The 12,260-nt window shown below is 59.9% G+C and overlaps 1 protein-coding gene across 1 annotated transcript in view; it reads left to right on the top strand.

Moving 5' to 3' along the window:
• Positions 1-12,260, top strand: part of MEGF8 (multiple EGF like domains 8) — a 37,833-nt gene that overhangs the window by 12,828 nt on the left and 12,745 nt on the right. Inside the window, exons 13-29 of the mRNA XM_045779238.2 lie at positions 1,488-1,688; positions 2,078-2,278; positions 2,719-2,955; positions 3,799-3,917; positions 4,019-4,150; positions 4,241-4,354; positions 4,772-5,020; positions 5,524-5,723; positions 6,069-6,279; positions 6,385-6,634; positions 7,119-7,251; positions 8,690-8,937; positions 9,018-9,128; positions 9,256-9,374; positions 9,907-10,114; positions 10,601-10,781; positions 11,497-11,660. Of these exons, the coding sequence (XP_045635194.2) occupies positions 1,488-1,688; positions 2,078-2,278; positions 2,719-2,955; positions 3,799-3,917; positions 4,019-4,150; positions 4,241-4,354; positions 4,772-5,020; positions 5,524-5,723; positions 6,069-6,279; positions 6,385-6,634; positions 7,119-7,251; positions 8,690-8,937; positions 9,018-9,128; positions 9,256-9,374; positions 9,907-10,114; positions 10,601-10,781; positions 11,497-11,660 (3,078 nt within the window). The remainder of the gene's footprint in view (positions 1-1,487; positions 1,689-2,077; positions 2,279-2,718; positions 2,956-3,798; positions 3,918-4,018; positions 4,151-4,240; positions 4,355-4,771; positions 5,021-5,523; positions 5,724-6,068; positions 6,280-6,384; positions 6,635-7,118; positions 7,252-8,689; positions 8,938-9,017; positions 9,129-9,255; positions 9,375-9,906; positions 10,115-10,600; positions 10,782-11,496; positions 11,661-12,260) is intronic.

Below are 12,260 nucleotides of genomic sequence, written 5' to 3'. Positions count from 1 at the left end.
TGTAGAAAATATTTTCCTTTATTTTTTTCCAATTGAGGTATCATTGACATACAATATTATGTTAGTTTCAAGTATATAAGATAATGATTTGAAATTTGTATATATTGCAATGAACACCTATTTTCAGCTCTTTTGGGTACATATGTAGGAGCGGAATTGCTGGGTCATATAGTGATTCAGTATTAGCTTATTGAGGAATTACCAAACTGTTTTCCGTAGCGGCTCCTTACTGATTTTTTTTTTTTTTTTTTTTTTTAAGAGAGAGAGCAAGAGCGGGGAGGGGCAGAAGGAGAGAGAGAATCTTAAGCAGGCTCCACAGCCAGTGTGGAGCCCAGCATGGGGCTTGATCTCAGACTCTGAGCTCAGGACCTGAGCTGAAATCACGAGTCAGATGCTTAACCGACTGAGCCACCCGGGCGCCCCTCCTTATTGATTTTTAAAATAGATAACATAGTTGTATGGTTCAAAAATCACAATAATGTAAAAAGTTGTTGAGTGAAGAGTTTCTCCTATCTGTCCTGCTCCGCACCCTCTCAGTGTGGGAAGCTGTCCCCAGCATCCCCCCAACTCGACACCACCCTGACTCTTCCCCGAAGATCCGTTTGGATTTCCTGTATATCCTTGCAGGTCTGCCTATTCAGATGCATGTAAATGTGACATTTAGTTATTTTTTTTTTCTTGCACAAAAAGTAATATTCTAGTCACACTACACTGCCACTTTTATTTTTTAACATATCCTGGCAAGCTTCTTAGCACTTAGGAAACACCCTCAATTTTTTTTTTTTTTTTTTACAGTTCTGTAATATTCCATTTAGATTCTAGGGCTGTAGTGCTAAGTAGTCTCCTGTTGATGAATACTTGGGTTATTCCATTCTTTTGCAGTTACAAAACGCATGCTAATAAATCATGTAAGTGTGTCTGTCACTTTGAATGTTGGATCTGGACTCTCTCTCTCTTTTTTTTTTTTTTAACTTGTGTACTGGTTTATTATATAACCAAGAACACGTTACATGCAAAGGAGCTCTGTCCCCATAGAGCTGGGGTGTGACCTCCTGCTGGCACAGGGATGTGTTCATTAACTTGGAAATTCTCTAAATCCTGTAGTTCAGGGACTTTAAAAAAAGTGTGGACTCTTAAGGGCTTTGGTGGAAAGTGCAAAGTTGGGATGTTGGGGAAGAAGCTCCCGAAAGCTCTGGGGTCCTGGAGTTTCGTGAGAGAGGTGATGAGCGGGGGCCGGTCCCGGCTGTCTATTGTCTGAGTCGGAGTCCCAACTCAGAGTGCCCCTGGCCTCGGTCCCTCGCCTGATCTGAGTCGGAGTCCCAACTCAGAGTGCCCCTGGCCTCGGTCCCTCGCCTGATGAAAGAGGGAAGGAGGCTGGGGTGCCTGATCTTTTCTGGCTCTGATGTTTGCCTGAGGGGTGTGGCTACCGTGAGGCCACGCGGAGAGGCAGAGGCGCTCACGCGTACCCTCCTTCCCGGCTGGCTTAGGTGTTGATCGTTCGCAGTACGACCATCACTCTGACGCCCAGCCCAGAGACTGACGTGTCCCTGGTCTACCGTGGCTTCATCCACCCACTGCTGCCCGGAGGGCCCGGAGGGGCAGGGGCTGAGGATGTAGCTGTGTGGGCCCGGGCCCAACGTCTACATGTCCTTGCCCGGATGGCCCGGGGCCCTGACACGGAGAACATGGTGAGGATGCCTGAACATTCAGGGTGCTGTTATAAATAAGGGGGCTGGGGTGTATGGTGCGGGGGAGGACTGGGGGGAAATCAGAGGCATGGGATATATCCTTAGTGGAGGGAGGGCCCTGGGGTTTTCAGTTATGAATGGAATTGGGGGGATTTTGAAGAAGGTGGGGGAAGGTCTGAGTTACCAAGTTAAACTCCCCCTGAGGAGCGAGGTGGTGGTGGGGGGATTGAGGGTTCTCAGAGGTTCTTTGGGTCTAAGGAACTCAGAGGCCCTCTTCCTCTTCCCAGGACGGAGGTGAGTGCTAGGTGGGTTTGGGGCTCTTGGAGGTTTCAGGGGTGGGGGTGGCTGGAACATTCTGAGGCCCCTGTCTGTCCCTCACCCGTACCCAGGAGGAGGTGGGGCGCTGGGTGGCTCAGCAGGAGAAGGAGACGAGGCGGCTACAGCGCCCAGGGTCTGCTCGCCTCTTCCCACTGCCTGGCCGGGGCCACAAGTACGCGGTGGAGATCCGGGGCCAGCTCAATGGCTCGGCGGGCCCTGGGCACAGCGAACTTACTCTGCTGTGGGACCGGACTGGCGTGCCAGGCGGCAGCGTGAGTACCCAGGCCCTGGCCTCAGATCCCCCGAGCTTTCCGAACCCCAGACCACAAATTCTAACTCTCTTGACCTGACCTCCCTGCCCCCCCCCCCGACTCTTGAACTCTGGGTGTCGCCTTGAGCCCTCTGGACGCCAACCTCTGACCCCCAGATTCTGCCCTGATCTCACATTCTGACCCCCTGCCCACATCTCTGATCCCCCTGGCCCTGACTTCTGCCCTCTGCACTTGGCTTTCTCTTCTCTCGATGCTCTCGAACCCCAGTCCCCTTTGTTCTGCTCCTCCTAAATGCTGATTTCCCACAGGCTTGAGTTCTCAACCTTGTCTCCAAACACTGAAGTCTTTAGCGCCAAAGCCTGACCCCTACCCCCAACCTCAACCCCTGCCCTGGGACTTGGCATGTGGACCCCTGCCCCTCACGTGAGCCTTTCCCCTAGGAGATCTCCTTCTTCTTCCTGGAGCCCTACCGCTCTTCAGCCTGCCTCTCCTACTCCTCCTGCCTGGGCTGCCTGGCGGACCAGGGCTGCGGCTGGTGCCTGACCAGCGCCACCTGCCTCCTGCGCCAGAGCGGGGCCCACTGCGGGGACGACGGGGCTGGCGGGTCGCTGCTGGTGCTGGTACCCGCCCTCTGCCCGCTCTGCGAGGAACACCGCGACTGTCACGCCTGCACTCAGGTGCCTGCCAAACCCCAGAGGGGAGGTCTCAAGATCAAGGCAGTCGAATCAGGCGACTGGGAGAGGGGGAGGACCCTCTGGAGTTGGCATGGGCATCCGAGGGGTCCCCTGGGTGCAGTGGGGGGAGACAGGTGGGACTGTTGTCCTTGATCTGCAGGTGAGAGCCAGGTGGGGAGCAGAGGAGAGGGGCTAGAGAGTGGGTTCCTGGCAGTCAGGACTCTCCCTGTTGTAGGGCCTGAAAACCCAGCTTAGCACCTCTTTACCAGAGTGGTAAAGAAATCGGTCTTTAGGCCTGTGGTTCAGACCATGTGGTCAGGCATCCACCCCTCTCCATCCCATGCCCTCGCTTCCCTGGAGGTTCCTTCATTGGGAGTGGCAAGGGAGCCACGAGGGCTCCAGATTTTCATCCCCTCACTCAGCCCCTCGAGTCCCAAGTGGAAGAGAGCACCATTCTATCCCCACCCCCCTCTGACCCCCAGTTCAACAGAAGTCCCAGAGCACGTTTTGTTGGTTCTGGTTGGGTCTTATGCCAACTCTCAGAGCCATCTCTGAAGCTAGGGGGAAGGGAGCCTGGCCCCTGGCCACCTCTGGAGCTCAAGGATCCGTCAGCTCCAACTGGACCACACGTAGGGGTTCTGTTGCCCCAAAAGGGAGTAGGTGCCGGGAAGGCGCGGATCCCATGGATGCCATTGGTTGCAGCGGAAAGGCTGGAGAGGCAGGCCGCTGGGGAGGGAGGGGGACTTGGGGTTGGCCTGTGGGGTGGGGCAGGTGAGGCAGGCAGCTACTTGTGGAGCCCGGGGTAGACAGCTGAGCTGGGCTCTTACTCCTTCTTTAATTCCCCAGGACCCCTTCTGCGAGTGGCATCAGAGCACCAGCCGTAAAGGGGATGCCGCGTGCAGCCGGCGGGGCCGGAGTCGGGGTGCTCTGAAGAGCCCAGAGGAGTGTCCCCCGCTCTGCAGCAAGTGAGCCGCCTGGGCCCAGGGAGATGGGATGTGGAGGGCTTGTGGGGGCCGGGCCAGGGTTTGACCCTGCCCCTGCTCCCGCCCCTGCTCCCCGCCCCCAGGCGCCTGACCTGTGACGACTGCCTGGCCAACTCCAGCCAGTGCGCCTGGTGCCAGTCCACGCACACCTGCTTCCTGTTCGCGGCCTACCTGGCCCGCTACCCGCACGGGGGCTGCCGTGGCTGGGATGACAGGTGCGGGCTGGGCAGGGGCGTGGGGCTCACAGGAGAGTGGGGCGCGGGGGGAGGGCTCAGACACCCCCACCCACACCTGTCGCCCTGCAGTGTGCACTCGGAGCCTCGGTGCCGGAGTTGTGACCGCTTCCTGACCTGCCACGAGTGTCTGCAGAGCCACGAGTGCGGCTGGTGTGGCAATGAGGACAACCCCACGCTGGGCCGGTGAGGCCGGGACCCTGAGGCCGGTGGGCGGACGGGCTGGGAGGCTCTCGCCTGCCCTGATTCTAATGGCGGATTGTCTTTCTGTGTTTCTTCCCTTCCCCTCTCTCTTCTCCATCTCCACTCTCTCCCTGTCTCTGTGACTGGTTTCTTTCTTTCCCTCTTGTCTTTCTGTTTCTGTCTTGCCTTCTCTCCCCCTTTCACTGTTTCCCTGCCTGTCTCTTGTTTGCCTGGTACAATCCCTGCTGTCTGACTGCTCTGGGTTTCTCTGTCTCTCCTTCGTTTCTCCTTGTGTCTTTCTCTCCATATTCATATTTCCGTTCCTGTCTTTCGGATTGGCCCCGCTCTCCCTGTCTTGGTCTCTTGTTTCTTTATCATCTCCCCGTTCCCACCCCCTCCTCTGTCTCTCACCCCCCCCAGGTGCCTCCAAGGGGACTTCTCTGGGCCGCTGGGTGGGGGGAACTGCTCCCTGTGGGTGGGGGAGGGCTTGGGGCTATCTGTGGCCCTCCCCGCACGCTGGGCATATGCCCGCTGTCCGGACGTGGATGAATGTCGCCTGGGCCTGGCACGGTGCCACCTGCGGGCCACCTGCCTGAACACACCTCTCAGCTACGAGTGTCACTGCCAGCGGGGCTACCAGGGCGATGGCATCACGTACTGCAACCGCACGTGAGTGGGGACGGGTTTCCACGGAGATGTCGCCCTGGGGCTGGGGCACGTGGAGATGGAGGAAGCCGTCGCGTGGTGCTGGGGTTCCTCCCGGGGAACCAGCATCCCCAGTGAGCCTGGGGTTTTTACCTTGCAGGGTAGGCCCTCTTTAGAGTGACAGGGTCCCCAGTATAACACTAGTTACTGTGGAGACGGGTCACCCCTGGACTGCGGGCCATAGTCTTCAGTGTTGTCATGGAGATGAAGGAGGACAGAGCAGAAAGGGGTTTTCACAGAGAGCAGATCACCAGTAGTGATATGTGGTTACCATAGAGACAGGAGTTACCACGTGTGATGGGGTTACCTTGGAGACAGGGCCGCCCACAGAGTCTAGGAGGGAGGAACAGGCAGTAGCTTGGGAAGGCGTTGCTGTGGAGAGGAGGGGGTGGAGTGGGGCGGGAGGGGGGTGTGCCTTGGGGGCTCCGGGCCTTACCCAGCACTTCCCCACCCCGCCACGCCCTCAGGTGCCTGGAGGACTGTGGCCACGGTGTGTGCAGTGGTCCCCCCGACTTCACCTGTGTGTGTGACCTGGGCTGGACGTCCGACCTGCCCCCGCCCACGCCTGCCCCGGGACCCCCCGCACCCCGCTGCTCCCGGGACTGTGGCTGCAACTTCCATAGCCATTGTCGCAGGCGAGGGCCTGGCTTCTGTGATGAGTGCCAGGGTGAGCGGCCTCATCCCCAACACCCCGGGCTGGCCTCAGGGACCCTCCTCAGGGCTCCAATGTCCTTCCTCTGCCTGGGCGTCCGGGTTCCCTCCCCCATCTAGGGCTCCCCCTGCTCCATGGCCTGCTCCCCACCCCACACGGTTTCAGTGCCACCCATCTCTTTGGCGGGGCCTTGGGCCCCCGGGCCCCCCCTCCCCCCGTGGGGGCTTGCAATGCCTTCCCAGTCCAGGCCTGGTCACCTTTCTCTGAAGCAGCCGCGTGGGGTCAGGGATTGGCCGAGTGTTGTGGGGCTCCTCCTGCCCTTGCCCTGACTCTGTGTCCTGCCTGCCGGGGCCTCCACAGACTGGACATGGGGGGAGCGCTGCGAACGGTGCCGGCCCGGCAGCTTCGGCAATGCCACGGGCTCTGGTGGCTGCCGGCCCTGCCAGTGCAACGGGCATGGGGACCCGCGCCGTGGCCACTGTGACAACCTCAGCGGGCTCTGCTTCTGCCAGGACCACACTGAAGGTGCCCACTGCCAGCTCTGCTCCCCTGGCTACTATGGGGACCCCCGGTGAGCCAGGGGCCCTCCAGGAGGGCCAGAGTGGGTTAGGGACTGGACGGGTTGGGATGGGGCGGGACCGGACTGATGCTCTTGCTGTTTTCTCCCTCTCCCCAGGGCTGGTGGCTCCTGTTTCCGGGAGTGTGGGGGTCGCGCCCTCCTCACCAACGTGTCCTCAGTGGCGCTGGGCTCACGCCGGGTGGGGGGGCTGCTGCCTCCGGGGGGTGGGGCAGCGAGAGCCGGGCCAGGCCTTTCCTACTGTGTGTGGGTTGTCTCGGCCACCGAGGCGCTGCAGCCCTGTGCCCCTGGGACCCTCTGTCCCCCGCTCACCCTCACCTTCTCCCCCGACAGCAGCACCCCCTGTACGGTGAGTACCGAGACCCCAGAGTGCAGGCCCACGTCTCCCCCACCCAGTCTGAATCCGCAGACAGACCCTGACTCCATGTCTCTGTTCCGTTAACCTCCAAACCCTAAGCTCTCTTCCTCAGACAGCAGACCTTCATTCCTAAGCCCCCAGACCCTCCCATTCCCCAGATCACCTCCTGTTTCCTGGGCTCCTCACTGTCCAGGCCAGGCATGGTTAATATTTGTATTCTGTGTGCCAACTGCGACCAGTAGGTAGTGGCCGCCAGGAGCTGTGTATTGGGAAAGAGGCTCCATGGCAGAGTGCCTGATCGATGAGCCATGTCTGCTGTGAACACAGGAGGGGAATGGTGGCCAGTTTGACGGTCCAGAAGTTTCAAGCGGCCCGTTTCCGGGGCTCAGATTGCCCTCCCCTCCCAGACCCGACACGTCCCTCTTTCTCACCCTTACTGTCCCCTGACCCTTCACTATCCGCCCTGCACCTCCAGCTGAGCTACGTCCTGGCCTTTGATGGGTTCCCACGCTTCCTGGACACTGGCGTCGTCCAGTCGGACCGCAGCCTCATCGCCGCCTTCTGCGGCCAGCGGCGGGACAGGCCCCTCACTGTGCAGGCCCTCTCTGGTATGGGGACTGGGGAAAGTGGGACCCTGTTCGAGGCCCTGTAGTCCTTGCCCCTTACGCTGTCCCCTGAGGTGGGCTCAAGACCCAGCCTGACTCTGTCCCAGACTCGCTGGCTGATGCTGTCCATTGTCATATCTGGGCCTCCGTTTCCTCAGTTGAGAGGCTAGTAGAGAGGGTTGCCCTGGCCGGGCTGCCTCTCTGGAGAGGAGAGCTGAGTGGGACAAGTCTTTGGGGGACACAGAATGGGGCTGGGGTGAAGGCCCCCTGCTCAGCTCAGCTAGGGGAATTTTGCCCCTTGGGCCCTTTGGCAATGTCTAGAGACACTCGGATTGTCCTGGGTACTCCTGGCGTGTCGTGGGTGGGGGCCAGAGATGCTGCTCTGTCCTCTGCGGGGCTCAGGACACCCCACAACCAAGAACCGCCAGGCCCCATGACGTCAGCAGTGCTGAGTTTGGGAAGCCGGCTCCATCTGTTGGAGTGGCGCTAAAAATCATTCGTTCCCCGTGGCAGTTGAAGGGCCCGAGGCTGGAAATGTTTCTCTTCACCTCATAGATGAGAGAGATGTCCAAGGCTGGGAGAGAGAGGGCGGAGGGGTAGTTGGCTGGCTGGGGATTGCATACCACCCCAAACCCCTCCACAGGGAGCAACTAGAACTGAGGGGCCCTCGATTTCACGTCACCCAGCCGTTGAGTACCGAGCAGTGAGCCACGCCTGCTGGATGCTGGGACCCTGCAGGGAACAAAGGATGAAGGCCCTGCCTTCAGGGACCCACAGCAGGCGCGGGGGTGGGGTGGGTGCAGGGGGTGACAAACAGCACTAACAAATTATAGTCAAAATAGTGACACCTTTGCTAAGGGACCGAGGAAGTGGGAAGGAGCAGGCGCCTGGCGTGTCTGGGGAGTTGGGGAGGGCTTCCTCATGGAGGTGAGATTTCACTGAAGGCGTGAAGGGGGACAGTGTGGGTGGGGGACAAGGGCGACTTCTCCAGGCCAGAGGAGCAGCAGGTGCCCCGGCCCTGGGAGGCCGGGAGGGGGCCTGCAGTGCTGGAGTGCTTGGGGCTGGGACAGTGGGAGGCCTTGAGGTCAGAGGGCCTGCAGCCCCCCCTCCTTTGAACATAATTTTATTGAGGCACTACTTACATTTCCTCTAATTCCTGCCCCCTCCCCCTCCACTAATCTCTTTTGTAAGGAGACCCGGTTTTAGGTCAGAGCTGCAGGGAGCTGCAGAGGGTTAAGAGCTTGCCAGGGATGGGCTTGGGCTCAGCATTGGATGGGTTGGGTGAGGAAGAGGGTGTGCGGCGTGCCTGGCAGTGATCCTAAGTGGTAAGGTGTGCCTTGCTGCCCTGCCCGGTGACACCGGATTTTCTCTCAACCTGGGAGTAGAGTAGCGTCCTGGAGTGCGGCCCCGCCACAAGCCTCTGCCCCCTCTCCCCAAACAGGGCTGCTGGTGCTGCACTGGGAGGCCAACGGCTCCACGTCGTGGGGCTTCAATGCTTCCGTGGGCTCTGCCCGCTGCGGGTCGGGGGGCCCCGGGAGCTGCCCGGTCCCCCAGGAGTGTGTGCCCCAGGACGGAGCCGCAGGTGCTGGACTCTGCCGATGTCCCCAGGGCTGGGCTGGCCCCCACTGCCGCATGGCTCTGTGTCCTGAGAACTGCAATGCCCACAGTGGGGCAGGGACTTGTAACCAGGTATGGGGGGGGGATGGGCAAGCCACACGGGACGGGGGCGGCGATCGGCTCCCCCTGAGCCTCCTTCCGCTGCTCCCCAGAGCCTCGGTGTGTGCATCTGTGCCGAGGGCTTCGGGGGCCCTGACTGTGCCACGAAGCTGGACGGCGGGCAGCTGGTCTGGGAGACCCTCATGGACAGCCGCCTCTCAGCCGTGAGTCGTGAATGCCACTCTCCACGGAGGTGCCGCGCAGCCCGCCTCCTGGATGGTTCTCCCCCTCCCTCCATTCCTTCAGCCCCTACACCCAGCCTGACCCCTCGTGTCCCCACCTCCCCCCCAGGACACTGCCAGCCGATTCCTACACCGCCTGGGGCACACCATGGTGGAAGGACCTGATGCCACCTTGTGGATGTTTGGGGGCCTCGGCCTGCCCCAGGGGCTGCTGGGGAACCTGTACAGGTGAGGACTGCCTCCGGGGGGTGGGAAGCCTGAAGGAGAGGAGGTCACCTCAGGAGACGCTGAGATGTGTGTCACATGAGAGTCTCTTTGGAGGTTAAAAAAAAAAAAAACAAACTGGTGAAAAAAACCTCTGGGTTCAGCTCAGGTCATGAGCCCAGGGTCCTGGGATTGAGTCCCTCATCAGGCTCCCTACTCAGTGGGGAGTCTGCTTCTCTCTCTACCCCTCCTCCCTGCTCGTGCTCTCTCTCATGCGCTCTTTCTCAAATAAATAAAATGTTAAAAAACAACAAAAACAACAAAACCTCTACAGGTGAGGGACCCCCAAAAGTTGCTGGGAACTTGTCACAGGAGGTCCACCTCAGGGTCTGGGATATTTATTTAGGTGGTTGCTACCCCGGGGTGGGGGAGGTAAGATGGTTGTCAAAGGAGGGGCACCCTAGGCGACTTGGGGTAACTCTGTGTTTGGGGGGGTCACCCAGGTCATGCTGGGGTGACTGTATGGTGAGACTCCTCTTCTGCACCTTGGTGCCAGGTACTCAGTGAGTGAGCGGCGATGGACACAGATGCTGGCAGGAGCCGAGGATGGGGGCCCGGGCCCCTCACCCCGCTCCTTCCATGCGGCTGCCTACGTGTCTGCTGGCCGTGGTGCCATGTACCTTCTGGGGGGACTCACAGCTGGGGGTGTCACTCGCGACTTCTGGGTCCTCAACCTCACCACCCTGCAGTGGCGGCAGGAAAAGGTGAGCCCCTCGCCCTCCCCTCAACCCCCACGATCCATCTCTAGCAGGGCCAGCCAGAGCATCTCCTGCCCGTTTCACCCCCAGGAGATGCAGCTCCCCCCAACCCCCCACTGGGGCTCCAGCGTGAGTCCCAGAGTTGAATCTCATTGGCCATCCTGGGTCACGTGGTAGTCCGGAGCCAGCCCATGGCCAGGAGGATGGGGCGAGTACAGTCAGCCCCACGTGGCCAGAGGGAGAGCAGAAGAGCCAGGGCTTCCCAAAGGAACACCAGGCTGTCCCTACCGCATCGGTGACGCTGAGCAGGCAGAAATGGCAAGGGACCTACCGCACACCTGCTGGAACCATGGCGGGTTGGAAACTTGGGGTCTGACTGGACTCGGGCAGCTCACTACCTCCTTCTTGGTTCAAGGGGAGTGTCGGGAGTTCCGAGTCTTGCTTGTACCCTAACCTCCAGCTCTCTGGTGACCTCTGTCCTCTATCCTCCAGGTGCCCCAGACTGTGGAGCTGCCGGCAGTGGCTGGTCACACCCTTACTGCCCGCCGAGGCCTGTCTCTGCTACTGGTGGGCGGGTACTCCCCTGAAAATGGCTTCAACCAGCAGCTGTTCGAGTACCAGCTGGTGACTGGCACCTGGGTATCCGGAGCCCAGAGCGGGACACCCCCTACTGGTAGGGCTGGGGACAAGGAGGAGACAGCACCTTGGACACCTGGCCGTCCGGGGCTTTGTGGAGGGTCTCTGTCCACTGCCGTACCCTGTGGTCACTGCCCCTTAGACCTTGTTATGTCCCCGTCTTCTCCGCCCGCTCCCATGCCCGCCCAGATTCTCAGACCAGCTATTGAGAAGTTCAGTTTCCCGTGATAGGCTGCCCACCTCCTGCCCAGTGACAGTGGTCACCGTGTTCCTCTCCCAGGTCCTAGATCCCTGCCCCTCAGGCATTCCCCTTCTCCATTCTTTGCTCACTGTCCCCCCAGGACATGCAGGTCACCCCATCTCCCCCTCTTCTCTTGTCCAGAGTTGCGAGTGGTGGTCCTTTTGAACCAAAGTGGGAGGGAGGGGTTGAGAAGGGCTCCTAGGTGGTATGTTCCCAAGAAGGGGGACCCATGGGGCGCCTGGGTGGCTCAGTCGTTAAGCATCTGCCTTCAGCTCAGGTCATGATCCTAGAGTACTGGGATCAAGCCCCACGTTGGGCTCCCTGCTCAGTGGGGAGCCTGCTTCTCCCTCTCCCTCTGCTGCTCCCTCTACTTGCGTTCATTCTTGCTCTGTCAAGTAAATAAATAAAACGTAAAAAAGAAAAAGAAAAAAAGAAGGGGAGCCCAGGAAGGTGGGAGGGCGTTCCTTATCACCAGCCCTCCCCCCAGCGTCTGCTCCCTTGTGCCCCCCAGGTCTCTACGGTCACTCTGCTGTGTACCACGAGGCCACTGACTCTCTCTATGTGTTTGGGGGTTTCCGCTTCCACGTGGAGCTGGCAGCCCCGTCCCCTGAGCTCTACTCCCTGCACTGTCCTGACCGCACCTGGAGCCTGCTAGCCCCTTCCCAGGGGGCAAAGGTCAGGAAAAGAGGTGTACACAGATAGATCCAGGGGGCAGGAAGGAGGGGGGCCCCCTTACCCAGCACCCCAGGACTGGCTCAACCCTGGACTCCCTCATCCCCTTCTTTCCAGTCCCCTAGACTCAGCTGTGGCACCGCACACATCTCCTCTCTTCCATCACTCGTTTGGAGGGAAGCAGCTTAGAGCAGGAGGTCCGAGCCCAGGGTTCTGCCCCAGCTCTGCCCCACTCTAGGTGTGGCCTCCACTTCCCAGCCTCCCCATCTGTAAAACCTGGGACCGAGGCTCCTTGTGCCTCCCGCCTTCAAGGCCAAAGGAGATAGAGGGTGGGAGTATGTGGTCTCCGGACGTGCTGGTTAGAGACAATTGAGTTTTCCAACTGCAAACATATTTCCAAGCCCTTTTGGGGCCCAGACTGTAAGGGAGGCCCAAGCCTCACCCCCAGGATGCCCCTAGCCCAGCTGGCCAGGTTACACGAGAAATGTGGGATTCATCTCAAGCAGCCTGGGCCAGGTTCCTGGGGAACGATGCAGGGCGTGGGGGTTCTGGGAGTTCGGGGAAGGGAGATGGCCCTGGGGCTGGTCTGAAGAATGAGGGAGG

The sequence above is a fragment of the Ursus americanus genome, chromosome 21, assembly GCF_024610735.1.
Source record: "Ursus americanus isolate L20-20 chromosome 21, mUrsAme1.1.p, whole genome shotgun sequence".
In the NCBI taxonomy this organism is placed as follows: Eukaryota; Metazoa; Chordata; class Mammalia; order Carnivora; family Ursidae; genus Ursus; species Ursus americanus.
The sequence above is the reverse complement of the archived record's forward strand: the minus strand, read 5'-3'. Positions and strand labels throughout refer to the sequence as shown.